Source organism: Entelurus aequoreus, linkage group LG10 (assembly GCF_033978785.1).
Source record: "Entelurus aequoreus isolate RoL-2023_Sb linkage group LG10, RoL_Eaeq_v1.1, whole genome shotgun sequence".
Classification (NCBI taxonomy): domain Eukaryota; kingdom Metazoa; phylum Chordata; class Actinopteri; order Syngnathiformes; family Syngnathidae; genus Entelurus; species Entelurus aequoreus.
In genome coordinates this window covers 20,681,925-20,709,818 of record NC_084740.1, presented here as the reverse complement: position 1 = coordinate 20,709,818, position 27,894 = coordinate 20,681,925, and the positions used below count along the sequence as shown (strand labels likewise).

Below are 27,894 nucleotides of genomic sequence, written 5' to 3'. Positions count from 1 at the left end.
AAAATTCCACAAAAGTGCAGTTCCCCTTTTAAAGGCATTCAAATTTGATCTTAAAAATGTGCCCATTCCTTGCGGAAGAGTAGAAGCCATTATATGAAAATAAATGGTCGTCTCTATTTTCTTTCATTTTAAACTCCTGTGCGAGTGCACTGATCACGTGGCCAACTGTCTATTGAGTGTGGGTAAACACAGGCAACAATCTGTGGAATGTGTTTATTTTTTGAAAATATACTTGAAAATGTGGCTTAGTATTGACAGGCTCAGTTTAAAAAACCCCAAGAAGCCATCATTTGACCATTTCAGTCACAGGATAAGAGAACTGTCATTTACTGTAGGTCAACTGTTTTAGGGTTTGGGATAATTACAGTGATGACAATTAGGACTTTTCTCCATCTTTTGGACTTTAACGCCCGCTGACGGAGACCAGGTAACCACCAACTTCCAGGGAATGATTTCCTGCACACAAAAAAAACAACAACTCAATCCCATTACCCATTTAAAAATGGCTCCCGGTTATGCAACATTGACATTTTAATGATGCAAACAGTAACATGTGTCCTTAAAGCCTGTTGATGAGCACCTAACCTGAAAAAAATCATATTTACCTCACTTTTGAGAAATTAGGCGCAAAACTGGTCGCTTTTGAAATTTTCATAACATGAAGGAAAAACTCAGTGATTTTTCTGTGACGGGTTGATTTGTGACTATGATTACTAGATCTGATATTAGGTGGCATGTTCTAAGCCAGGGGTGTCAAACTTGTTTCCATTGAGGGCCACATCGCAGTAATGACTGCCTTCTGAGGGTCGCTTTTTTATAAATAAATGATGCATGCGGGTCATAACCTGTGATGAATCATTTAGGAGATGCTCGGGCCATACTCTCTCTGATTGGTTAAAAGCCCATCACGTGACTACCGGGCGCCATGTTTGCTTCCGACTTTGAAACTGAGTTGGGCCATACTCTGTCTTTACACGGCTCTGGTTTATGGTGTGTTTTGTTGTTTGTTGCGCCCTAAAAAAGTGTTAATACTGCAAGTATTGTACTCATTACACAACAGCTGTTTGATTGTAATGTGCATCTTTGTTGTGGTTTTCATTAACACAGTTAATGCCATGTAAAATCGCTAATGCTAATCAGTAGCAAAACCAATGTATATGAGCATCAAGCTAGCACATTTTTGGAAAGGTGGAGCCATACTTAGTTTGAGACGTTTCTTTGAATCAATTACTTTGTTGGCATTGAAAATTGCAACATTACCTACTTCAGGGGTGTCAAACTTGTTGTCATTGAGGGCCACATCGCAGTAATGGCTGCCTTCATAGGGCCGCTTTTTTTAAAATTAATTAAAATGATGCATGCGGGCAATAACCTATGATTAATCAATTTATCTGATTTTTTAAAAATCCATCATGTGACAGCATTGATATAAATGTGTACCAGTAATCACCTCATATTACATTATTGGCCTATGCCAGGGGTCGGCAACCTTTACCACTCAAAGAGCCATTTTGACCAGTTTCACAAATTAAAGAAAACAATGGGAGTCACAAAACTCTTTTGAAATTTAAAATGAAATAACACTGCATACAAAGTTTTTTTTTTGCTTTGTGCTATGTATAAACCAGGGGTTTCAAACACGCGGCGAGTTTTATATGAATGGCGCTTGACAGCGTCATACTTGCCAACCCTCCCGATTTTACCGGGAGATCCTCGAAATTAAAGTCCACTTTTCTCTCGATTGTCTGCTGATTTACACCCACACGACAATAATAAGGGCGTACCGTGATGACACTGCATCTAGCGCCCTCTACAACCAGCATGCCAGCAGTCGAGGTACATGTTGTATGCAGCTTCTGCTTGCACACGTAAGGACAGCAAGGCATACTTGGTCCACAGCCATACAGGTTACACTGACGGTGACGATATAAACAACTTTAACACTCTTACTAATATGCGCCACACTCTGAACCCACACCAAACCCACCCACCTCAACCGACGCAGGGAGGGGGGGTCGGATGTGTGGTGGGGTTTGGTGGTAGCGGTGGTGTATAATGTAGCCCGGAAGAGTTAGGGATGCATGGGATTCTGGGTAGTTGTTCTGTTGATGTGTTACAGTGCGGATGTTCTCCCGAAATGTGTTTGTCATTCTTGTTTGGTGTGGGTTCACAGTGTGGCGCATATTAGTAAGAGTGTTAAAGTTGTTTGTATCGCCACAGTCAGTGTAAGCTGTATGGCTGTGGACCAAGTATGCCTTGCTGTCACTTACGTGTGCAGGCAGAAGCTGCATACAACATGTACCTGGACTGGCACGCTTTTACTGCTGGTTGTAGAGGGCGCTAAATGCTGTGTCATCACAATATGCCCTTATTATTGTAGATAGGGTGAAAATCGGAGAATAATTGCCCCGGGAGATTACAGGGAGAGGCACTGAAATCCGGAGTGGTCAAAGAGCCGCATGCGGCTCCGGAGCCGCGGGTTGCCGACCCCTGGCCTATGCACTCGATTATTAGAGTTTTTCATGTACAAACTGTTATCTTTACTAACATATTATTGTAATACACTATATAATAATGTAACATTTGGCAAGATTAGATAACGTTTAGAAGATGCATTTTTTCCTGTCAAAATAATTATTTGCATTTAGTAAAAAAAAATTTAGTTTAGTATTTTGTTAACACACATTTTTGCGAGGCGTTCGCAAGTCACACAATGATGTGGCGGGCCAGGAATTTGACACCTGTGCTCTAAGGTGAGTGAGTACCTGAGACACCATGTCATGCAGCAGTACGTGATAGTCAAACTTCAGCTGGTTGTTTTCAGTTGCCTGCAACACACACACACACACACACACACACACACACACACACACACACACACACACACACAGGTTATCATTTGGAATGGGGACCAAGTTTTTGATCATCACTTGTGGGGACCACCCTTTTTACAGGTTGAGGCATAAAAAAAAAATTTGGTAAAATGGCCACTGCCCAGTTAACGCATACACGTCTTTAAATCTCTGGATTGATTAAGTAATGTGCTGATCATTCTTACTGGGGACCCTAGGGAAAAAGTTAATATGGTTCATGGGGACCAAATTTAAACAATTTTGCATAATTCACAAATTTGTACGTGACTACTGAGGACCATTTAAAAAAATAAATTAAAAAAAGTTCAAATTAGATGTTAAACATGTTTACTTTTCAGTAAACATGTTTTATGGGCCAAAGCTTAAAAATCACTTAGGCATCTTCAGAATGGATCTGACTATCATTTAAAAAGGTTTCCCTTTAGGGGACCTGTTTTTTTGTCCCCATACCGTCAGAGGTCCCCTAAAGGTGACTGTAAACAGAGCGATGTCCCCATTAAGTAAGCATTGCCAGAACACACACACACACACACACACACTGTATTTATTTGAATCACATTGTGAGCCAGGAGAAAAACCTACCATCTGAGTGAGGTTTGCTACTTGTGCCATGTTGTATAAAGTGTTTTCGCTGGATTCGGCGAGCATGACGAAACTTGACACGACCCTGCCGAGATGCCAGAAAGGCTCTTGGTCCTCCTCTACGTGGCCGTTGCTGTCTGAGGAGGTGGGAAAGAGCATATCTTGTGCGGGTGTCATCTTCGAAAAAATACCGCTTGCTGTATTCGTGTCATACCAGGCAGGTTCTGAGTAGACAGATTGTGATTCAACTTGTACTGTTGGTACAAGGACTCCTCTTGAGCGCTTGTGTTGATTTTCAAGATCTCTTCACATGAAAGCTGCACCTGTGGTGAATGCTCACTCTCCTCTTGTCTGGGAAATAAGACCTCTGCAGCGCAGGCCACTGTAGTCTGCAGGAGAAGTAAATAGAGAAGAGGGACGCCAGTAAGTCAGGCTGTTAAACACACAAACTAATCCAAATCCTTTTGTCAAATCTGGTCGGTCATGTTTTCTGAGAACCATAGATTTGTTTAGCATTGTTTTCCCTGTCATATTTGACACCTAATACATTAAGTCAGGTGATTAGACTCACTGGAATGGATTGAACAACTTCAATACAAAAAGATTTTTTTTTTTTTTAAATGTCTTGCAAAAGTTAGTATTGCTCAGTTTTGTGATGTATTAATTTAACAAAATGTTTATTATTGTTGATGTAGTTTGGAGTTGTTGAACTGTTCTGCATTATACAACAGCAAAAATGGCATTCTAGTACTTAAGGGTGGCCCCAAGCGTGCTGTATTCTCTGAGAGGAGACTTACTGTGCCACACTTTTAAAAGCCCAGATTTAAAAGGCATATTAAGTAACAAATTATTCATTATGCAAAAAAAAAAAAAAGTGTAAGAATAGCTACCTCCTCCAACTATTTGGCTTCTCTGTTTAGGAAACTAAATGTACTATTTATTCATGATATCAACACTGTTCAGTCCTCTTCTTTTATCCATAAGAACAGACAGTTTCTTTCCCAGAGCTGTCACCATCTTGAACTCTAACTTATAATAAATAATTCACCCCTATACAATATCCTACCCTAATACCCTACTGTGCAATATTACCCTTTGAGTGCAATACGTCCGACACTGATTGTTATTTATTACTCTGGTACTCTTGTTTTGTTCTGTATATTGTACAGTATTTTGTATTTCTAGTGTTTTGTATGTTGTACAGGAATGCTTATTATTTTTATTGGAAAGTAGTCTGTTTATTTTAATTGTTAGTTTTTTGTTTCTTTATTGCCTGTTGTGTAATTTATTTTATTTTATTATTTATTTATTTTTACCCTATATTTGTTCCCACTACCGCACCTTAAGTCGGAGTCCTTAATCTTGTTCTATGCAAATATAATGACAATAAAGTCCATTCTATTCTATTCTATAAATGTACTCACCTCCCTGATACGCTTCCTACACCTTTCAAAGATTATTTTGAGACCAATTCGCAAGTTCATGATCATAATAGCAGAAAAACTGATTAACCGTATCACTCTTAGCCAGTTTTCCATCAAACACAGAGGTCTTTTACTCTGGAATACTCACCTATGTATTGCAAACTCCTCATCCTCACTCCCTAACTTTAAACATAGATTAAGGGCCAGCCTGATGAATCAACATTCTCCATTTGTTCCTACCTTATAATGTAGCCCTATACTTCCACACACACACACACACACACACACACACACACACACACACACACACACACACACACACACACACACACACACACACACACACACACACACACACACACACACACACACACACACACACACACACACACACACACACAAACAAACACACGGTAGACTACTTGTTTTTGTCTTATTTTTTACATATGTTTAATTTTGTTTGTTAATTTATTGCTTGAGTTGAGAACCTTGCATAAGCCCTTTTTGGGTTTCTTTTCTCACCTGCACTTACAGTCATGGTCAAAAGTTTGGGGTCACATTGAAATGTCCTTATTTTTGAAGGAAAAGCACTGTACTTTTCAATGAAGATAACTTTAAACTAGTCTTAACTTTAAAGAAATACACTCTATACATTGCTAATGTGGTAAATGACTATTCTAGCTGCAAATGTCTGGTTTTTGGTGCAATATCTACATAGGTGTATAGAGGCCCATTTCCAGCAACTATAACTCCAGTGTTCTAATGGTACAATGTGTTTGCTCATTGGCTCAGAAGGCTAATTGATGATTAGAAAACCCTTGTGCAATCATGTTCACACATCTGAAAACAGTTTAGCTCGTTACAGAAGCTACAAAACTGACCTTCCTTTGAGCAGATTGAGTTTCTGGAGCATCACATTTGTGGGGTCAATTAAACGCTCAAAATGGCCAGAAAAAGAGAACTTTCATCTGAAACTCGACAGACTATTCTTGTTCTTAGAAATGAAGGCTATTACACAAAATTGTTTGGGTGACCCCAAACTTTTGAACGGTAGTGTACACTTAATATAATGTCATGGCTGTCTTGAGTTTGACCACAAAACTTTCCTCCAGAAGGTCTTATCTTTGTCCATGTGATGTAAGATGAAACAAAAATTTAGCTGTTTGGCCACAATACCCAGCAATATGCTTGGAGGAGAAAACGTAAGGCCTTTAATCCCAGGAGCACCATTCCTACCGTCAAGCATGGTGGTGTTAGTATTATGCTCTGGGCCTGTTTTGCTGCCAATGGAACTGGTGCTTTACAGAGAGTAAATGGGACAATGAAAAAGGAGGATTACCTCCAAATTCTTCAGGACAACCTAAAATCACAATCCTACACTTCTCTTTTGTAAAGTAAATCTGAACAGCCTATATGGGCATCTACATCAACTATATGATTTGCCTGAGAAGCTGGACAGGACAAAAATTAAAAAAAATTAAAAATCTATTTGTGGCGGACGTAATTCTTTCGTGGCGGGCTGCCACGAATAAATGAATGTGTGGGAAACACTGCTGTATGTATACTTTTGACCCAGCAGATTTGCTCACATTTTCAGTAGACCCATAATAAATTCATAAAAGAAGCAAACTTCATGAATGTTTTTTGTGACCAACAAGTATGTGCGCCAATCATTATCACAAAAAAATAAGAGTTGTAGAAATCATTGGAAACTCAAGACAGCCATGACATGATGTTCTTTACAAGTGTAGGTACACTTTTGATCGTGACTGTATTTCTTAGTACTAATTTTGTGTCTATGTATTTTAACAATGTTACCTTATGTACAGTTTATATTGTGCGAATAAATAAAATAAAAGTAACAACGTTTTAAACAGTAAACACGTCTTACATTGTGTACCATCTCCTGAATAGAAAGCTCCAGTTGATACTTTCTTCCCGAGTCTGGAACCTCCTGAAAGAAAATGAGCAAACTTGTGTATGGTCACTGTTGGCCACAAGGTCAATCATTGAGTTTGCGTCTGGCTGACCTCTGCGTTGGCACTGAAGACCTTCTTCACTGCGAACACTTTGTACGGAGACCCATGTCGGGTGTTGATGTAATGCTCTACCACCTTGGCCGCTCTCTGAGCAGGGTAGTGACTTGGATTCAGTTCCCCAGTCTCCATCACTTCCTCTTTCGCCTCCTCTGCCACCACAATAGTTGGCTAAAAATAATAAGAATGTTGAGAGAAGGAATGAGTCAAGAGTCATCTTAGACTTTGGTCCCTCAGGTGTAATCAAGGCAGGGCTTGTCCCAGGTTAGTTTGAGTTTGAGTTTTGAGTTTGAGTTTATTTCGAACATGTAATTGCTACACAAACAACACGCAAAGTAGAGGAGAATAATCTTAGAAAATGATGGATAATGTAAAGAAACGGGAGGTAAATTAGGTTCTTGCCTGAAACCGGTCTGCTGAGGTGACACCCTGTTCTGCTCAGTCAGTGTTCCTTGAAGTAGAAAGGCAGCCACCCACTTCCTGTTTGAGCCTTTCAGGCACCACCCACATTTAAAGAGACCGTGTCCCATTTTGTATAATACACCACCTGGGGAGTGGAATCTGTGGGACTAATTATCATCACGTAGAGCGGGGTCAGCAACCCGTGGCTCCTTATTTATTTAAAAAAAAAAAAAAAAATTTAAATTATTAAATCAACATAAAAAACACAAGATACACTTACAATTAGTGCACCAACCCAAAAAAACTCCCTCTCAAAAGGGTTGTTTCCTTTTCTGTTATTAATATTCTGCTTCCTACAATATATATCAATGCACTTATTAATATTAACGATATAACAATATATAAGGGATACACTTATTAATTTTAACAATATAACAATATATAAGGGATACAGTTATTAATATTAACAATATGTAAGGGATACAGTTATTAATATTAACAATATATAAGGGATACAGTTATTAACAATATATAAGGGATACAGTTATTAATAACAATATAACAATATATAACAGATACACTTAATATTAACAATATAACAATATATAAGGGATAGTTATTAATAACAATACAAAAATATATAAGGGATACAGTTGGTGATTGTGTGTGCTGCTTGTCTACTAATAGTACTAACCTTTAACAGTTCATTTTACTAATTTTCATTAATTACTATTTTTTATGTAACTGTTTTTATATTGTTTTGCTTCATTTTTTATTCAAGAAAAAGTGTTTTTATTTATTTATCTTTTTTTTTTTTTTTTTTTTAAAAAGGACTTTATCTTCACCAGACCAGGTTGTCAATTAAATGAGATTGTTTAAAGGGTTCTTAAAACCGGGTCCAGTCCAGATGATGTCCAGGTCGGGCTCAGCAACACACACCCTCATCCATGCACACTGAAAACCAGGGAACTTGCGGCTCTTTAGTGCCGTCCTAGTGGCTCCCTGGAGCATTTCTTAAAAAGGATTGAAAATGGAAAAATATGGAGGAAAAATAATGTTTTTGTTTCAGTATGTTTTTTGTTTGAGGACAAACATGACACAAACCTCCCCAATTGTTACAAAGCCCACTGTTTCTTTAATATGAGTATTTGGTGAACATCGTTTTGTCCTACTAATTTCGGCGGTTCTTGAACTCACCATAGTGTGGACTGTTTACATGTAAAATCTTCCACTCCTTTGTCTCATTTTGTCCACCAAATGTTTTATGCTGTGCGTGAATGCACAAAGGTGAGCTTTGTTGATGTTATGGACTTGTTGGCGTGCTAATCAGACATATTTGGTCAGTGCATGACTGAGCCAGAAGGCAAAGCTCTCGGTCTACCGAGCTATCTACATTCCTACTCTCACCTATGGTCATGAAGTGTGGGTCATGACCGAAAGAATAAGATCGCGGATACAAGCGACCGAAATGAGTTTCCTCAGAAGGGTGGCTAGCATCTCCCTTAGAGATAGGGTGAGAAGTTCAGTCACCCGAGAGAGACTCGGAGTAGAGCCGCTGCTCCTTCACTTGGAAAGGAGCCAGCTTAGGTGGTTCGGGCATCTCGTGCGGATGCCTCACGAGCGTCTCCCTAGGCAAGCCCTCGTTGCACGTCCCACTGGGAGGAGACCCCGTGGCAGGCCAAGGACCAGATGGGGGGATTACATCTCCTCTCTGGCCTGGGAACGCTTCGGGATTCCCCAGGAGGAAGATGCTAATGTTGCTCTGGAGAGGGAAGTCTGGGGGTCTCTGCTGGAGCTGTTGTCCCCGCGACCCGATTCCGGATAAGCGGTTGAAGATGGATGGATGGATGGATGACTGCAAGCTAATCAATGCTAACATGCTATTTAGGCTAGCTGTGTGTACATATTGCATCATTATGCCTCATTTAATATCCTTTACTTTTATCCTCTTTGTATAAAATTTAGTTTTGCATGTCTCATGACACATTATCTGTATGTAATATTGGCTGCATTTCTGATAGTTGTTTGTGTGCCATGTTGTTCCAGACCACAGCAAACATTACCTAGCTTGCCAAAGATTGTAATAAATCCATTAGAAGAAGCCAGCCTGCCGTTTCCTTTAACTTGGACACAAACATCTACAGTTAGGTCCATAAATATTTGGACATTGACACAATTTTCAGTATTCCAGCTCTGTACAACACCACAATGGATTTTAAATTAAACAATCAATATGTGCTTTAAGTGCAGACTTTGAGCTTTAATTTGAGGGTATTTACATCCAAATCAAATGAACGGTGTAGGAACTACAACACATTTTATATGTGCCTTCCACTTTTTAAGGGACCAAAAGTAATTGGACAATTGGCTACTCAGCTGTTCCATGGCCACGTTTGTGTTATTCCCTTGGTTTTTTTCCATTTATTTTATTTACAAAGAGCAGATAAAAAGGCCTAGATGTCATTTCAAGTGTAGTATATTCATTTGGAATCTGGGGAGGTCATCTCTCAATATGAAGTCCAAAGAGCTGTCACTATCAGTGAAGCAAGCCATCAGCTGGAATACTGAAAATTGTGTCAATGTCCAAATATTTATGGACCTAACTGTATACCTTTGGCCATTAAAAGCCAGTAATTTCCAGGAGTTATCTCACCTTCTGAGTAGCCTCTGATTTACTAATGATTTCTAATGTTGTAAAAAATGTGTAGAATAAATATTACATTTCAACATTTCTGTCAACCAAGATTTGCTTCAGCCTGCGACACAGTCATTTTGATAGTAGGCTAATATAGACACATCATGTGTTGCCTTTTCATTTTTTGAGGCTCCAGACGGATTAGTTTTTTGTATTATTGGTCCAATATGGCTCTTTCAACGTTTTGTGTTGCCGACCCCTGACAAAGTGTTTAGTTTGAGTAGTTCTCATTGTAAAATGTTATGTTTGTACTTTTATAGGTTTGACTTCACTCACAAGAAACAGAGTGGAGGTTCCGGTCAATACGGTAAAGTTATTGGCGTTCTTGAGCCGATGGAGTCGGAACAAAACACCAAGGTGGAGTTTGCAGACCAGACTATGGGAACCAATGTCCCAAAGCAGTTTATTCCGGCTGTAGAAAAGGTTTGCCTTGTCTATTTTTTTGTTTTAGGCAGGATTCAGCTGGTCGTCCTCATCTTATTCTTTTGTCTCTTGTCATCAGGGCTTCAGGGAGGCGTGCGAGAAGGGACCCCTGAGCGGCCACAAGATCTCAGGTGTCCGATTCGTCCTGGAAGATGGGGCAAATCACATGGTGGACTCCAACGAGATCTCCTTCATCCGTGCAGGAGAGGGCGCGCTAAAGCAAGGTGACGCTCATTCTCAGCCTAAATGGAAACCGCCATCCTTTTTTTCTACAAGTAATGGCAAATTATGTGGGCTCTGGATGGTTTCCTGCTGGCCCCACTATGGACTGGACTCTCACTATTATGTTAGATTCACTATGGACTGGACTCTCACTATTATGTTAGATCCACTATGGACTGGACTCTCACACTATTATGTTAGATCCACTATGGACTGGACTCTCACTATTATGTTAGATACACTATGGACTGGACTCTCACACTATTATGTTAGATCAACTATGGACTGGACTCTCACACTGGACTCTCACACTATTATGTTAGATCTACTGTGGACTGGACTCTCACACTATTATGTTAGATCCACTATGGACTGGACTCTCACTATTATGTTAGATCCACTATGGACTGGACTCTCACACTATTATGTTAGATCAACTATGGACTGGACTGTCACTATTGTGTTAGATCCACTATGGACTGGACTCTCACTATTATGTTAGATCCACTATGGACTGGACTCTCACTATTATGTTAGATCCACTATGGACTGGACTCTCACACTATTATGTTAGATCCACTATGGACTGGACTCTCACACTATTATGTTAGATCCACTATGGACTGGACTCTCACACTATTATGTTAGATCCACTATGGACTGGACTCTCACTATTATGTTAAATCCAATATGGACTGCACTCTCACACTATTATGTTAGATCCACTATGGACTGGACTCTCACACTATTATGTTAGATCCACTATGGACTGGACTCTCACTATTATGTTAGATCCACTATGGACTGGACTCTCACACTATTATGTTAGATCCACTATGGACTGGACTCTCACACTATTATGTTAGATCCACTATGGACTGAACTCTCACACTATTATGTTAGATCCACTATGGACTGGACTCTCACAATATTATGCTAGATCCACTCGACGTCCATTGCACCGGTCGCCCAGGGGTGGGGTCCCCTCAAAGGTTTCTCATTGTCCCATTGGGTTGAGTTTTTCCTTGCCCTGGTGTGGGATCTGAGCCGAGGATGTCGTTGTGGCTTGTGCAGCCCTTTGAGACACTCGTGATTTAGGGCTATATAAATAAACATTGATTGATTGATTGACATGTCATCCCTCCAGCTATGGAAAAGGCCAACGCCACCATCCTGGAGCCCGTCATGTCGGTAGAAATTGTGGCACCTCATGAGTTCCAGGGCGCGGTTATTGCAGGCGTGAACCGTCGCCATGGCGCCATTACAGGGCAGGATGGTTCTGAAGGATATTTCACCTTGTACGCCGATGTGAGTAAAGCTTAACAAGACCTCCATTGTGGTCATATTAGATTAATTTCTTCATGGTTTGTTCTATAGGTTCCACTCAACGACATGTTTGGCTACGCCACCGAACTACGCTCCTGTACTGAAGTAAGAACACGCATTAGAACCACAAGTTATAACTTTTACTTCCAGACTCAAACTGTTGCCATTACAACACTTTTAGCAACTGTTCACATTACATTTTTAATGTCATACAGGTATAATGAGATCAATGTATAATAAAAGCTAAATAAAGTAAAACTCATTCTATAAAGATCAAATGGTGTGTTATAGGTAATGCAGACCTTAATTAGCCTTTTGTGTCCATCTGTTGGTATGCACTGTTTAAAGGGGAACTACACTTTTTGGGGAATTTTGCCTATCAATCATAATCCCGATGTGTGAGACAAGAAAACATGTTTTTTATGCATTCTAAAATTGGGAGTAAACGCTAGCAAAAGGTGGCTTACAGTGCAGGTGGGTATTTGATCTATTGCGCCTATGAAGCGCTCTAAAAACATCCAAAGTTTTTTAAACATGCTGTAAGTATATATGTAATACAGTACCAGGTGTAATTTGTAATATTTACCTATTTTGGTCATTTTAAGCATTGCAGCAGTGCATTAATTTCGCATCAGAGACAGTAACAACTACTACTAATCATGGCAGACTTCATGAGAGACAACATCAACTACTCTGGGACAAATGATGATCCAGAACCATATATTTTTGAGCCTGAATATACGGAGGATGATCCATCTTCAACAGGGGTGTCAAACTCGTTTTCATTGAGGGCCACGTTGCAGTTTTGGCTGATTAACGTGGACACCGACTTAAACAAGTTGAAAAACTTATTCGGGTGTTACCATTTAGTGGTCTGTTGTATGGAATATGTACTGTACTGCGCAATCTACTAATACAAGTTTAAATCAATCAATCAACCAACCCTCAGAAGGCAGGCCGCTTGTAACATTAATAAAAGCATAAATAAAATACAGATATGTATAAAGATTAACCGCATGATATTGTCACACGATTACCTATGCATTTGATTAGTAAATGTATATTTTACCTCCAATGTAAGAAAAAAAAATCTGTGGATTTTGCGGTCAAAAAAATGGCAGAATGTTACCATAAAATGTACAATAAAATGGTCATACTCTATTTGACTCTAAAATTCTGGTGATTGGGCTGCCAGTTTTTTTGCAGAAAAAATACGGTTGCTGTTTTCACAGTGTATTACTGTAAATTATAAAAATGGTACCACACTTTTTTTCTAATGGTAGGATTCTGAAGACTGAGCTGTTTTAAAAAATATATATATTTTGTCATGTTTACAGTGTACAATTTGATAGATAACTCGCTTTAAAATCATAGGGCTAAGTAGATATTTATGTATGTTTTTACCCCAAAAATGTTTAGAATGTATGATATTATAATATTTGTTGCATTATTAGATAAAGTTTAGAGTATATATAATTGCATGAAGTTCATGTCTTTTTCCTGTCAAAATAAAAAAAGAAAGAAAGAAACAAATTTATCGATGCACATTATTTCCAGGTTTTCACGGGCCATTCCAAATTATGTGGCAGGCCATATCTGGCCCCCGGGCCTTGAGTTTGACATTCATGATCTACAAGTTTTAGAAGCAAAGTGAAAAGCAGATCCAGCTCTAGTGAAACACGATGCATCGTGTATTGCTAAATGCTGAACAATAAATACTAACTCTGGAGTTAATAAAACACTCTACTGTAGAATGTCTGTTCTCAAGACGTGTTTTCCGTTTAGATGATGAATTCAGCATTATCCTCACAGAAGTTAAAAAAAAAAAAAAAAACTTATAAAAGGTGACGCAAACAAGCGTCTTTTCGTGTCTTTCCTTGCAATGTCTCCGCGGTTGAATCAGATATCAAAGTTGACCAACTTCTGGCTCTATGGCCACAACCTTCTACTATACAGGTGAGAGGATGAATTTATAGTTGAGAATAAACTAGTTACTAGAAGTGCTTCTTCTGTGTTACTTCTTATAATAACAATGTCCCTGATAATATGCAGTTCACAACATGTAAATGGAGTATTGTTGGTGGTTTTTGGATGTTTTTCTAGAGGAATTTGTGGGTGGGAGACATAAATCCCATTAGCTGTATTAGTAGTGTGTGGTACAAACTGAGTATTCCAAATTAGAAGGCATAAAAAAGAAAAAATAATGTTATCTTGTCTCACATCGAGATTGTGGTAAAATTAAAAAACAACAACATTGTAGTTAAAGTAAAGTTAAAGTACCAATGATTGTCACACACACACTAGGTGTGGTGAAATTTGTCCTCTGCATTTGACCCATCCCCTTGTTCACCCCCTGGGAGGTGAGGGGAGCAGTGAGCAGCAGCGGTGGCTGCGCCCGGGAATCATTTTTGATGATTTAACCCCCAATTCCAACCCTTGATGCTGAGTGCAAAGCAGGGAGGTAATGGCTCCCATTTTTATAGTCTTTGGTATGACTCGGCCGGGGTTTGAATCCACAACCTACCGATCTCAGGGCGGACACTCTAACCACTAGGCCACTGTGTAGTTCCCCTTTAAGTTTCAAACTGAGTGGTATTTGTGCTTTTTTAAATGTATTGTTAATTGTATTAGCAACATATACATGAATGAATACATAGTGATTGTACAAAATACAAATTAATTACCTAAAGAGTTGCTGAAATGACCCAATATTCATTTGTAGCCTGCAAGTGAAAGATAATGGTGCTATTTTTTTGTATAGTCTTGCAATAAAAAAACATCTATCCTCCGTCTTATTGAATTATTTGTATCTGTGTGTTGTGTGTAATCAGGGGAAAGGCGAGTACACCATGGATTACAGCAGATATCAGCCCTGCCTGCCAAGCACACAGGAAGAACTCATCCACAAATACCTGGAGGCTACAGGCCAACTGCCTGCTAAGAAGAGCAAGTGGAAGAGCTGAGAACTTTTTTAGCATTTTGTGGACTTGAGTATTACAGTATGCATTTCCTTCAAGTCAGTTTAAGTCATTTAATTATGTGGAGAGCAAGATCGATCGTCTCCCTTTGTCCAGATTCCTCTGTAAAATCGCATTTATTGTATTACCGTACATGTTTAGAATCGTTAGAAAACAGCATCCAAAAAATGGTGGTTAAATAGAAAATCATAGGAAGCATACTTTGGTTACTTAATGAATATTCATAATTCATCTACATACAATACAGGCCAAACATTTGGACACACCTTCTCATTTCAATGCCTTTTTCTTTATTTACATTGTAGATTGTCACATCAAAACTATGACACCTGTGAAGTGAAAACCATTTCAGGTGACTACCTCTTGAAGCTCATAGAGAGAATGCCAAGAGTGCGCAAAGCAGTAATCGGAGCAAAGGGTGGCTATTTTGAAGAAACTAGAATTTCAAAGAAATATCCCAAAACATACAGTACAGGCCAAAAGTTTGGACACTCCTTTCTCATTCAATCTTTATTTTCATGACTATTTACATTGTAGATTGTCACATCAAAACTATGAATGAACACATGTGGAGTTATGTACTTAACAAAAAAAAGGTGAAATAACTGAAAACATGTTTTGTATTCTAGTTTCTTCAAAATAGCCACCCTTTGCTCTGATTACTTTTTCGCACACTCTTGGCATTCTCTTCATGAGCTTCAAGAGGTAGTCACCTGAAATGGTTTTCACTTCACAAGTGTGCTTGAAGCTCATGAAGAGAATGCCAAGAGTGTGCAAAAAGCAGTAATCAGAGCAAAGGGTGGCTATTTTGAAGAAACTAGAATAAAAAACATGTTTTCAGTTATTTCACCTTTTTTTGTTAAGTACATAACTCCACATGTGTTCATTCATAGTTTTGATGTGACAATCTACAATGTAAATAGTCATGAAAATAAAGATTGAATGAGAAGGTGTGTCCAAACTTTTGGCCTGTACTGTACATGACAGTAGAACAGCATTTTTTAAATCTTAGCAATCATAAAGAAAACAAAAAAATAAATCAAATGTAATGATGTTAAAACAGTTATAGTATACAATGTACATGATAAAGATTTCATATAAGTTCATTAAATAATACAATTAAAAAGTACATTTTCCTTTGGTTATTAAAATTGCAAAAAAAATACAGCAATAACAAAATGAAAGTATATAATTATAAAAGTAACATTTTCTATAGGGATTAATATACATTTGGAAAAAAGGGTATTACTCCAGTGATAATGTATTGTTGAAATAATTAGGGAACAAAGTGGGGTTGAGTATTTTGAGTGTTTTTGCAAGGGTTGTGTACTATGTACAGACTTGCCTTGATATGAACATGACTGCAACAAAGACAACAACATTTTGTCTCATCTTAATATGGTGACTCGTCTACTTTCTCTCTCATGTGTGAGCATTCCTCAGAGTTCTTACCTTCCAAAAGTTCTCCAGCACACTGTTGGGATGAGCGGTCATGTTCGAGTCATCGGGCGGGACGGTCCCAGAGGGGCTTCCGGTCACCCCCGTTAAGAGGGCCACGGCAAAAAGGAGCCACAAACTCATGGTAGGATGCCTTGCAGTGAGGAAGGGTGTATGCAGGAGAATGACCCTCTGCTGTTGTGCAACTGAGGAGAGGAAGTGGTGAGAAGAGGATGTCCAGTTCCCCCCCACCCCCGTCCTCCTCCTACTTGCACAATCTGCTTACTTTTGTTTTTCCAAACCCAACAACCTCGCACGCCTTTATCTGCGCTTCACACGTCACGCGGCGCACGCTGACGACCGTTCAGAAGAGCCGTTATCTCAAGAAGGTTCACCAAAAGTTGGTCAAGGCTGTGCTCGTCACAAGTAATTGTGTCCAAATGTTGCACCTGGTACTAATTGGCCAATTATCCTCATTTCTAAGTACTGCACGGAAAGACTAAAGGAGTCACTTCAAAAGGTTTTGATGATGCGAAAAGAAAATGATTTTCTTTTCTGTCGCGGTGTTGCCACGTGAGTTGTGTTAGAATAATTATATATAAGTTGTAGTTTCCTAATGAAGCCTTAGCTTGACGCTCCTCTACTTTCTCCTGCTCCCGCTTGCTGCGGCAACAACAAACAAAACTCCAGACGCTGCTCTTCCGTTTTGTATCGTTTACTTGTCAACTTAATCCAGGGGTGTCCAAACTTTTTACACTGAGGGCCGCACACTGAAAAATCAAAGCAAGCGGGGGCCATTTTGATATTTTTCATTTTAAAAACCAATACAATATATGTATAAAAATATACATTTTGGCCTCCACTCAGGCTTGATCCTGGGGACACCAAAGGGTTTTGGTCAAAAAAATATTAAAAATGTGTCATTATTCAGTATTATTATTATTATTATTATTATTATTATTATTCAAGGCTTAAATCTCTAGATCAACATTAGGTCTATCTGTCAATATAACATTTTTAAAAATGTAAGTTGTATGCTCTTTTTGTCAAAGAAAACCAATGTTTTTATAGAAAAAACACAAAATATGCAATATTTTCACCCAATAACTTTTTTAAGTGGAATATTTCAGATTATATAATAATTGTAGCTTTAAAAAAGTTAATTAGTCATAACAACATTGATTTTAATTTATTGTTATTTTTTGAGCAATGACACTTAAAAAAAAATCACACTAAAATCATTGGGGATCCAAAAGGGTCGTACTCATTAAAGTGTTAAAAAATTACTTTTAACACAATAATCTCGAGATCAACTTCAGATCTATCCGTTAATTATAAGTTTTATTATTGTTTTATTTTTTGTTTGTTCGTTTTAAAACAAAAACTTATGGCAAACACAAAATATGCAACATTTTACCCAAAAATTATCTCAAAGTGGAATATTTAATGTGACGTAATTGGAGCCTTGAATGGGTAAATAATTCATAATGACATTGATTTTCATTCTTTTTTTTTTTTTAAAGAAAGAAACAGCCTGCATGGCAGCTTTGTGTTATTAGAGTCAACATTGCAAAATTTTCTTGTTAAATTTCACCTGTTTGCTCTTTCATACCACTTTGGCGTGGCGAAGTTGGTAGAGTGGCTGTGCCAGCAATCGGAGTGTTGCTGGTTACTGGGGTTCAATTCCCACCTTCTACCTTCCTAGTCACACCCGTTGTGTCCTTGGGCAAGACACTTCACCCTTTGCCTCTGATGGCTGCTGGTTAGCACCTTGCATGGCAGCTCCCGCCATCAGTGTGTGAATGTGTGTGTGAATGGGTAAATGTGGAAATACTGTCAAAGCGCTTTGAGTACCTTGAAGGTAGAAAAGCGCTATACAAGTACAACCCATTTATCATTTATTTATGTTTTGTATTTTGTAATCGTATTTTTAGAATGTGCCGTGGGGCCGTTAAAAAATTCCCTGCAGGCCGCAAATGGACATCCCTGACTTAATCCATCAAAAATGTCAAACAATAACAATGTGGGAACAAATGAATGGCAAAATAAAGCGAGTTTGTTACAGTAAGAAAGTTAGAAAAAGTAAGAGTAAGGTCAAAAAAACTGTGGCTTAATTCCCCCATACCCGACTGCCATTACCCATAATACATTGTGTCCAAACCATATTACCACACAGATCCTTCCGCCATATATGCAATTAAACAGTTACATATTCTTCCATCCATCCATCCATCCATCCATCTTCTTCCGCTTATCCGAGGTCGGGTCGCGGGGGCAGCAGCCTAAGCAGGGAAGCCCAGACTTCCCTCTCCCCAGCCACTTCGTCCTGCTCCAGGAAAAATGGTACCACTTTTTTTTTTTAAAGGTATGATTCTGAAGACTGAGCTGTTTTTAAAAAATATATATTTTGTCATGTTTACAGTGTACAATTTGATGGATAACTTGCTTTAAAATCATAAGGCTAAGTAGATATTTATGTATGTTTTTAACCAAAAAAATGTTTTGAATGTATGATAATATAATATTTGTTGCATTATTAGATGGATAAAGTTTAGAATCTATATAATTGAAGGAAGCACATGTCTTTTTTTCCTGTCAAAATAAAACAAGAAAGAAAGATAAACGTATTTATCGATGCATATTATTTCCAGGCTTTCACGGGCCATTCAAAATGATGTGGCGGGCCAGATGTGGCCCCTGGGCCTTGAGTTTGACATTTGTGATCTACAAGTTTTAGAAGCTAAGTGATAAGCAGATTCAGCTCTAGTGAAACACGAGGCATCATGTATTGCTAAATGCTGAACAAGAAATACTAACTATGGACTTCCCGGGGGATCCCGAGGCGTTCCCAGGCCAGCCGGGAGACATAGTCTTCCCAACGTGTCCTGGGTCTTCCCCGTGTCCTCCTACCGGTCCTCCTAGGGAGGCGTTCGGGTGGCATCCTGACCAGATGCCCGAACCACCTCATCTGGCTCCTCTCCATGTGGAGGAGCAGCGACTTTACTTTGAGCTCCCCCCGGATGGCAGAGCTTCTCACCCTATCTCTAAGGGAGAGCCCCGCCACCCGGCGGAGGAAGCTTATTTCGGCAGCTTTTACCCGTGATCTTGTCCTTTCGGTCATAACCCAAAGTTCATGACCATAGGTGAGGATGGGGACGTAGATAGACCGGTAAATTGAGAGCTTTGCCTTCTGGCTCAGCTCCTTCTTCACCACAACTGATCGATACAGCGTCCGCATTACTGAAGACGCCGCACTGATCCGCCTGTCGATCTCACGATCCACTCTTCCCTTATCGTGAACTAGACTCCGAGGTATTTGAACTCCTCCACTTGGGGCAGGGTCTCCTCCCCAACCCGGAGATGGCACTCCACCCTTTTCCGGTCGAGAACCATGGACTCGGACTTGGAGGTGCTGATTCTCATCCCAGTCGCTACACACTCTGCTGCGAACCGATCCAGTGAGAGCTGAAGATCCTGGCCAGATGAAGCCATCAGGACCACATCATCTGCAAAAAGCAGAGACCTAATCCTGCAGCCACCAAACCAGATACCCTCAACACCCTGACTGCGCCTAGAAATTCTGTCCATTAAAGTTATGAACAGAATCGGTGACAAAGGGCAGCCTTGGCGGAGTCCAACCCTCACTGGAAACGGGTCAGACTTACTGCCGGCAATGCGGACCAAGCTCTGACACTGATCATACAGGGAGCTGACCGCCACAATCAGACAGTCCGTTACCCCATACTGTCTAAGCACTCCCCACAGGACTTCCCAGGGTACATGGTCGAATGCCTTCTCCAAGTCCACAAAGCACATGTAGACTGGTCTGGAATAACCTGCCTCCAATTCTCATCGGCATTGAAAGTAAACAGGTTTTTAAAAGGAAAGTAATATTTTATCTGAGTCTGTAAATTAGTTTGCTTGTTGATGATTTTTGTTTGGTTTTGTATTGTGTAGTTATATTTATATGGTAACTAATATTCTGAGACTGTAAATTGTTTGCTTGTTTGCTTGTTGATGCTTTTATTTGTTTCCGTATTTTGTAGTTATAATGATATGTTTTTACTTGTAATTGTATTGAGTTTGTGGACCCCAGGAAGACTAGTGTGTTGTTGTGGCAACCAGCTAATGGGGATCCGTAATAAAAATCAAATCAAAAACCCTGTCGCTGATGAGAAGACCCGCCTTCTTAAACCAGCACAACCTGCTGTCCGGGTTCAGAATGTAGCCGTAAGACGAACCGAGCAAGCTCTATGCACTCTTTCTCTCTCTTTCTCTCTCTGTGCTCCTTCATTTGTCTCATGTCCTCCTTGTCGCCTTCCAGCAGCATACCTCCGTTCCCGCGTCACGAGCTGTGTGTCTCGTCTCCCCATGTTCCTCTCTGCTTCCCTGGCTGCCCCCCTTTGGATCTCGACCTCCCGCCTGGACACGGACTTTGACGCCCCTCTGTTGCCCCCCGACTACCTGCCTGCTCACGGACCTCCGAGCCAGTCTTGCCCCTCTTTGGACTTCCGCCCTTCGCTCAACACTCCCGGTAACACTCAGCAGTTAACTCCTACACACAGTCCCACACCATTCACTTGTTTATTATTAGTAGTATTTCTTATTTATGTATATTGTCCATATATATAGATAAACATAGAGCTAAAAGGACGTCCCTCCTGTCTGTACCGTCTTCATCCCCGGTACAACCGCAACAGTAGTTGCTAGTACTCAAGTCTATTGTATTGTTTTTATACGATACTTTTCATCTAAAAGTTTTCTATTTAAAAGGCCTGCTACAAGTTACAATGGTGCTGTTTTGGAATGGAATACATTGATTTGAGATACAGGTGTTCTGTGGTAAGCTGGTAAGTTGAGGTCCTACTGTAATGGCAATAGTTGATATATGATCAGTGCCTCAACCACATCTGTATTATTACAGGATGTTGAAATGATGCTAACTAAGACACACAGCAACAGTGACCAAGCCTCTTCCTCCTCCTCCTCTTCACGCTTGACACATGGTGAAGACCGTCACGTCTGCTTTCACTGACTTTGGGGGCTCGCCATTCTTTATAATCACACCTCCTAAGGCGGTCACCCGGGGGGAGATGATCGATCAGCTCGTAGAGGGTGAAGACGCAAAAGCAGATTTGGTCGTAGGCTGTCCCGACGCCGCACTCAAACAGGCAGGCGAAGGCCACGGCGGGCGGGGCACCGGGTGAGGGCGGCAATTCCATGTAGGCCAGGTCCGAGTAGGCGCAGGGACCCTCGTAGATCACCCAGGGTCCGCGCCAGCTGTCGGGGTCCCGGGGATAAAGGCTGAGGAAGACTCCCAGATCCTTGCGAGCACTGGTCCACGTTGGGTGGGAGTACACCACCCAGGTGGGGGTGAGGAAGTCCGGGATGAGGGCGGGCGTGTGCAACTGCAGGGGAGCCGGAAATCCCACCACGCTACCGTGACAACCGTTTCTAGGCTCCACTAGCCGCTGCACCAACTGCCCCTCCTGGAAGGTGGCGCCATGGTCCAGACTGAGGGCCTGGACCCGGAAGCCCAGTCGGCTACGAGCGTTGCAGTACAGCACGTTGGCGCCGTCCTCCTCGTCCACCGACACCACCTGACACTCCACGCTCTCCGGGCCCGGCACGGTCGCTCCGAAACGCCAGCTTCGCCCGTGGGTGTCGCTGTAGAAGCAGAAGGAGCGCGGAGCCGTCTGGCACAGCTTCCCAAAGCACTGCTTGCACTCGATGTGGTAGGCGTAGGCGGGGACCAGCAGGCGCCCGGACTTGAGCTGGATGCCGTGACCCGGGCCCAGGGCAAAGGTGGCCCATTCTGTAAAGCAGAGGTGTCACCGGGGGCCACAGTTATGTTCACACTTCTAACAGTGAGTACTATTATTACACCATTTTTTAATGCATTTTATTCATAGATTTTTTTAAACTAAAATGTCAAAAAAATATGGTAAGTTGCAATAATTTCACCTCAAAATGTAGTGTATATTACTGGAATTTGAAAAACAGTACTGCTGTTTTATGGTAAAAAAAAAAAAAAAAAAGGCAGCTCAGTTGCCAGAATTTTACTGTAAAATTGACATTTGTTTTTTTTACTGTAAATAAAAACAACTGCAATTTTACAGTCAAATTTTGGCACCTGAGCTGCCATGGTAAATGGTAAATGGGTTATACTTGTATAGCTTTTCTACCTTCAAGGTACTCAAAGACACTATTTCCACATTCACCCATTCACACACACATTCACACACTGATGGCGGGAGCTGCCATGCAAGGCGCTAACCACCACCCATCAGGAGCAAGGGTGACGTGTCTTGCTCAAGGACACAACGGACGTGACGAGGTTGGTAGAAGGTGGGGATCGAACCAGAAACCCTCAGGTTGCTGGTACGGCCACTCTCCCAACTGCGCCACACCGTCCCCATCCCCCCATGTTGTTTGTTTGTTTTTTCCCCCGCAAATCAACAATTGTAGATATTTGTGTATATTACTGTAAATGCCAAAACGTCACCACAGTTTATTACAGTAAAAAAAGGTACTGTTTTTTTCATTTACAGAAAAATGCTGTAAAAAGCACAGTAAATTTCACATTTTTACCTTGAAATCTATTGCTCCTTTTACATTGCACAATATGATGGATAACTTGCTTTGAAATCATTATTATTAGTATTTATTTCTATTTAAAAAATACTTTGAATGTTTGATCATATAGTTTTGCATAATTAGACAATATTCGAGTTAACATAATTTGCGATTACATGGAGTACTTATATATTTTTTCTCCCAAAATAGAAAAAAAGAATACATTTAGTAAAAAAAAGTCACACTACTTTATTGATACATATTATTTCCAGGCCAAATAAAATGAAGTGGCGGGCCACATCTGGCCCCCGGGCCTTGAGTTTGACACCTGTGCTGTAAAGAGTCCAAGATACTTCCATCACATATTTTCACAGTGTGCTGACCCACATCTATTACCCTCGTTTGGCACATGCTGGAATTTTGAAAAGTATCAATCTTTATTCACTCCAGTACACCAATGGAGAGACAGTTGAAGTGTCAATATTCAGTGTTTTATCGTTCATAGTTAATATTGTACATCCCACACAAAAGAGAGGAGCAATGTTTATATGTTGTTAATATTCAGTGTTTTATCGTTCATAGTTAATATTGTAAATCCCACGTAAAAGAGGAGCGATGTTCATATGTTGTTAATATTCAGTGTTTTATTGTTCATAGTTAATATTGTAAATCCCACGCAAAAAAGAGGAGCGATGTTCATATGTTGTCAATATTCAGTGTTTTATTGTTCATAATAATATTGTATATCCCATGTAAAAAAGGAGCGATGTTCATATATTGTCAATATTCAGTGTTTTATCGTTCATAGTTAATATTGTAAATCCCACGCAAAAAAGAGGAGCGATGTTCATATGTTGTTAAAATTCAGTGTTTTATCGTTCATAGTTAATATTGTACATCCCACACAAAAAAGAGGAGCGATGTTCATATGTTGTTAATATTCAGTGTTTTATTGTTCATAGATAATATTGTAAATCCCACAAAAAAGAGGAGCGATGTTCATATGTTGTTAATATTCAGTGTTTTATTGTTCATAGATAATATTGTAAATCCCACAAAAAAGAGGAGCGATGTTCATATGTTGTTAATATTCAGTGTTTTATCGTTCATAGTTAATATTGTAAATCCCACATAAAAGAGGAGCGATGTTCATATGTTGTTAATATTTAGTGTTTTATTGTTCATAGTTAATATTGTAAATCCCACATAAAAAAGGAGCGACGTTCATATGTTGTTAATATTCAGTGTTTTATTGTTCATAGTTAATATTGTAAATCCCACGCAAAAAAGAGGGGCGATGTTCATATGTTGTTAATATTCAGTGTTTTATTGCTCATAGTTAATATTGTAAATCCCACTTTATTTTCATGTACATTTTAGGTGTCCCATTCAGTAAAAAAATTTTAAATTCAATTCTGTTTTTTTTTAGGTGGTCTGTCATAACTTTTTTAGAACTCTATGGGACATAGTGACTTTTGGTATTAGTGTTACTGAAAAAAAGGGAGCCAAACACATACTGTACAGCAGATTTTTACAGCTAAATGTGTATGTATCATTTATACACACACCCACAGAAACATTTTTTTCTCTCAATGTGGCCCCCGAGTCAAAATATTTGCTCCAATATTTGACTTTGACAAAGACAGCAGTGTTTATTATGCGGGTCTGACCTTTAATGGTGTCTCCTATGACCCGCTGGGTGAGGTCAGTGACCGGACTCCACGTCACGCCGTCGTCGGTGCTGGAGATGTAGCAAAGGCGAGTTAAATTCTTCCCTGTCGCCAGCTGAAAGGACTCGGGGACGTGACCCAGAATGGCGATGAAGAACAAGAAGACGGTGCCGGTGAACTCGTCGTACACGGGACACGGGTTCATGGAGCGGTGACCTGGCAGGTACGCCGTGGCGAGGACGTGCATGCCCTCCCACTGACGTCAATAAAAAGAAAGGATGATGAAGAAGGGGAATGTACGTACTTTGTCAACACCGACCGTCCCACCTCCACATAGTTCCTGTAGAAGGTGCCCCTTCTCATGACCAGCAGGTGTGCCTGGGAGTCTGACGGGGTGAGTCTCTCCTCGCAGAAGGCCAGGAAGGAGCTGCAGTGGGGCAGGTAGAGCAGTGCTGGCACCCTGTAGGTGACCCCGTTTGGCTCCTTGTGGAAGAGCACGGATCTTGCAGGGAAATAAGGCACCCTCATGTCGTCTCTCTGTCAATACCACATCATCATGAACGGACCGTGAGCATCATCTTTTTTAAAGGCGTGAAAAAGTCATATAGGAACAGTTTATAATAATAATAAAGCTTAGCTGTGAAAGGAGATAAGAAATACCTACTTGGATGTTTAGTGAAGAACAGCATGTGACAGCCACATTCGAGTGAGCTTTGACTTTTTTTGGGACCTGCCTGCCCTCTTTACGCTCTATTCATGGTGGCAGCTCAGCATGCTGCTCACTGACCCAGAAATGGACAACATTCATCACCTCTATAGCTTTGGATGAATCAGCAGCACACAGCAGCTATTGTCAAATGAAGGTCAGTCGGTTGTTCACCCTTTATTTATAACAGTTAAAAATCCCAAATTGAAAATTGTAGGAAAAAGTATATATACATATATCCAGCAGTCAATTTTGTACCGCTTGTCCATATACAGGTATACAGTCGTTGTCAAAAGTGTACATACACTTGTAAAGAACATCATGTCATGGCTGTCTTGAGTTTCCAATCATTTCTACAACTGTTATTTTTTTTTAGATTGAGTGATCGGAGCACATACTTGTTGGTCACAAAAAACATTCATGAAGTTTGGTTCTTTTATGGATTTATTATGGGTCTACTGAAAATGTGAGCAAATCTGCTGCGATAAACGGAAGTTGAGTGTATAATTCAAAATAATATAATTGTCAGATGGACAGGTTAACTAGTATACGTGTGCATATATACACACAAAAACATATATATATATATATATATATATATATATATATATATACATATATATATATATATATACAGTAGAGGCCGAAAGTTTGGACACACCTTTTTATTCAATGCATTTACTTTATTTTCATGACTATTTACATTGTAGATTGTCACATCAAAACTATGAATGAACACATGTGGAGTTATGTATTTAACCAAAAAAAAAAAAGGTGAAAAAAATGAAAATATGTTTTATATTTTAATTTCTTCAAAATAGCCACCATTTGCTCTGATTACTGCTTTGCGCACTTTTGGCATTCTCCATGAGCTTCAAGAGGTAGTCACCTGAAATGGTTTTCATTTCACAGGTGTCATAGTTTTGATGCCTTCAGTGACAATCTACAATGTAAATAGTCATGAAAATAAAAAATACGTATTGAAATGAGAAGGTGTGTCCAAACTTTTAGCCTGTAATATATATATATATATATATATATATATATATATATATATATATATATATATATATATATATATATATATATATATATATATATATATATACACTACCGTTTGGGGTCACCCAAACAATTTTGTGGAATAGCCTTCATTTCTAAGAACAAGAATAGACTGTCGAGTTTCAGATGAAAGTTCTCTTTTTCTGGCCATTTTGAGCGTTTAATTGACCCCACAAATGTGATGCTCCAGAAACTCAATCTGCTCAAAGGAAGGTCAGTTTTGTAGCTTCTGTAACGAGCTAAACTGTTTTCAGATGTGTGAACATGATTGCACAAGGGTTTTCTAATCATCAATTAGCCTTCTGAGCCAATGAGCAAACACATTGTACCATTAGAACACTGGAGTGATAGTTGCTGGAAATGGGCCTCTATACACCTATGTAGATATTGCACCAAAAACCAGACATTTGCAGCTAGAATAGTCATTTACCACATTAGCAATGTATAGAGTTTATTTCTTTAAAGTTAAGACTAGCTTAAAGTTATCTTCATTGAAAAGTACAGTGCTTTTCCTTCAAAAATAAGGACATTTCAATGTGACCCCAAACTTTTGAACGGTAGTGTGTATATATATATATATATATATATATATATATATATATATATATATATATATATATATATATATATATATATATATATATATATATATATATATATATATATATATATATATATATATATACACACACACACATATATATATACAGTTGTGGTCAAAAGTTGACATACACTTGTAAAGAACATCATGTCATGGCTATCTTGAGTTTCTAATCATTTCTACAACTCTTATTTTTTTGTGATAGAGTGATTGGAGCACATACTTGTTGGTCACAAAAAACCTTCATGAAGTTTGCTTCTTTTATGAATTTATTATGGGTCTACTGGAAATGTGAGCAAATCTGCTGGGTCAAAAGTATACATACAGCAAGGTTAATATTTGCTTACATGTCCGTTGGCAAGTTTCACTGCAATAAGGCTAGACTAAATTTAGACTTGTATAATACTGTATAACCACTGTTTTTGATTGATTGATTGATTGAAACTTTTATTAGTAGATTGCACAGTTCCATACATATTCCGTACAATTGACCACTAAATGGTAACACCCGAATACGTTTTTTAACTTGTTTAAGTCGGGGTCCATGTAATCAATTCATGTCCATCTGATTGTCGCGTTAGCTAACATATATTCCCCCCCTACACAATCTGGACTGTGGTCTTAACTTTGACCCCTGTTGGCTTTTACAATCTTTATCTTCATCATTTATTTCAACTTTATGTTATTCAAGTATGACATTTTTAAATGTAATTAATGTCATTGACAAGCAATTCTATTATGGTCATACTCTTGTTTGCAAGCGGCTACGATTTCAGTACTATTGAAGATCTTTGCTCCTTCTCAACTCTGTGGTAATATTCTTTTCACAAAATACAACCAATAGTACGATAATGTTAAATCTTACTTGTGAAAAGTAATCC

General features: G+C 39.4%; 3 protein-coding genes across 5 annotated transcripts in view; 1 reads left to right on the top strand and 2 right to left on the bottom strand.

Annotated features, from left to right (window-relative positions):
• LOC133658355 (elongation factor G, mitochondrial-like) overlaps positions 1–15,342 on the top strand; it is a 36,680-nt gene extending 21,338 nt beyond the window's left edge. The window contains exons 14-18 of the mRNA XM_062060277.1: positions 10,273–10,435; positions 10,515–10,659; positions 11,805–11,965; positions 12,035–12,088; positions 14,815–15,342. Coding sequence (XP_061916261.1) covers positions 10,273–10,435; positions 10,515–10,659; positions 11,805–11,965; positions 12,035–12,088; positions 14,815–14,946 — 655 coding nt within the window. The 3' untranslated portion in view covers positions 14,947–15,342. The remainder of the gene's footprint in view (positions 1–10,272; positions 10,436–10,514; positions 10,660–11,804; positions 11,966–12,034; positions 12,089–14,814) is intronic.
• On the bottom strand, positions 199–16,838 carry LOC133658358 (latexin-like). 3 transcript variants are annotated; one of them, XM_062060280.1, is made up of 8 exons: positions 16,685–16,838; positions 16,414–16,604; positions 6,910–7,086; positions 6,771–6,833; positions 3,670–3,844; positions 3,456–3,592; positions 2,766–2,828; positions 199–456 (listed from the first exon to the last, which is right to left on the bottom strand). In XM_062060280.1, exons 2-8 carry the CDS (start codon positions 16,540–16,542, stop codon positions 346–348), a joined length of 855 nt encoding a protein of 284 aa, XP_061916264.1. In that variant the 5' UTR covers positions 16,543–16,604; positions 16,685–16,838; the 3' UTR covers positions 199–345. The 3 variants fall into 3 exon arrangements, with proteins under 3 accessions (XP_061916264.1, XP_061916263.1, XP_061916266.1); XM_062060279.1 differs by having other exon boundaries at positions 16,414–16,826; XM_062060282.1 differs by lacking the exons at positions 16,414–16,604; positions 16,685–16,838 and adding an exon at positions 7,318–7,394.
• A 4,503-nt stretch (positions 16,839–21,341) lies between these two features.
• LOC133659126 (sialidase-4-like) lies at positions 21,342–25,172 on the bottom strand. Its single transcript, XM_062061860.1, has 3 exons — positions 24,972–25,172; positions 24,645–24,900; positions 21,342–22,213 (listed from the first exon to the last, which is right to left on the bottom strand). Exons 1-3 carry the CDS (start codon positions 25,170–25,172, stop codon positions 21,342–21,344), a joined length of 1,329 nt encoding a protein of 442 aa, XP_061917844.1.
• Positions 25,173–27,894: the final 2,722 nt, after the last annotated feature.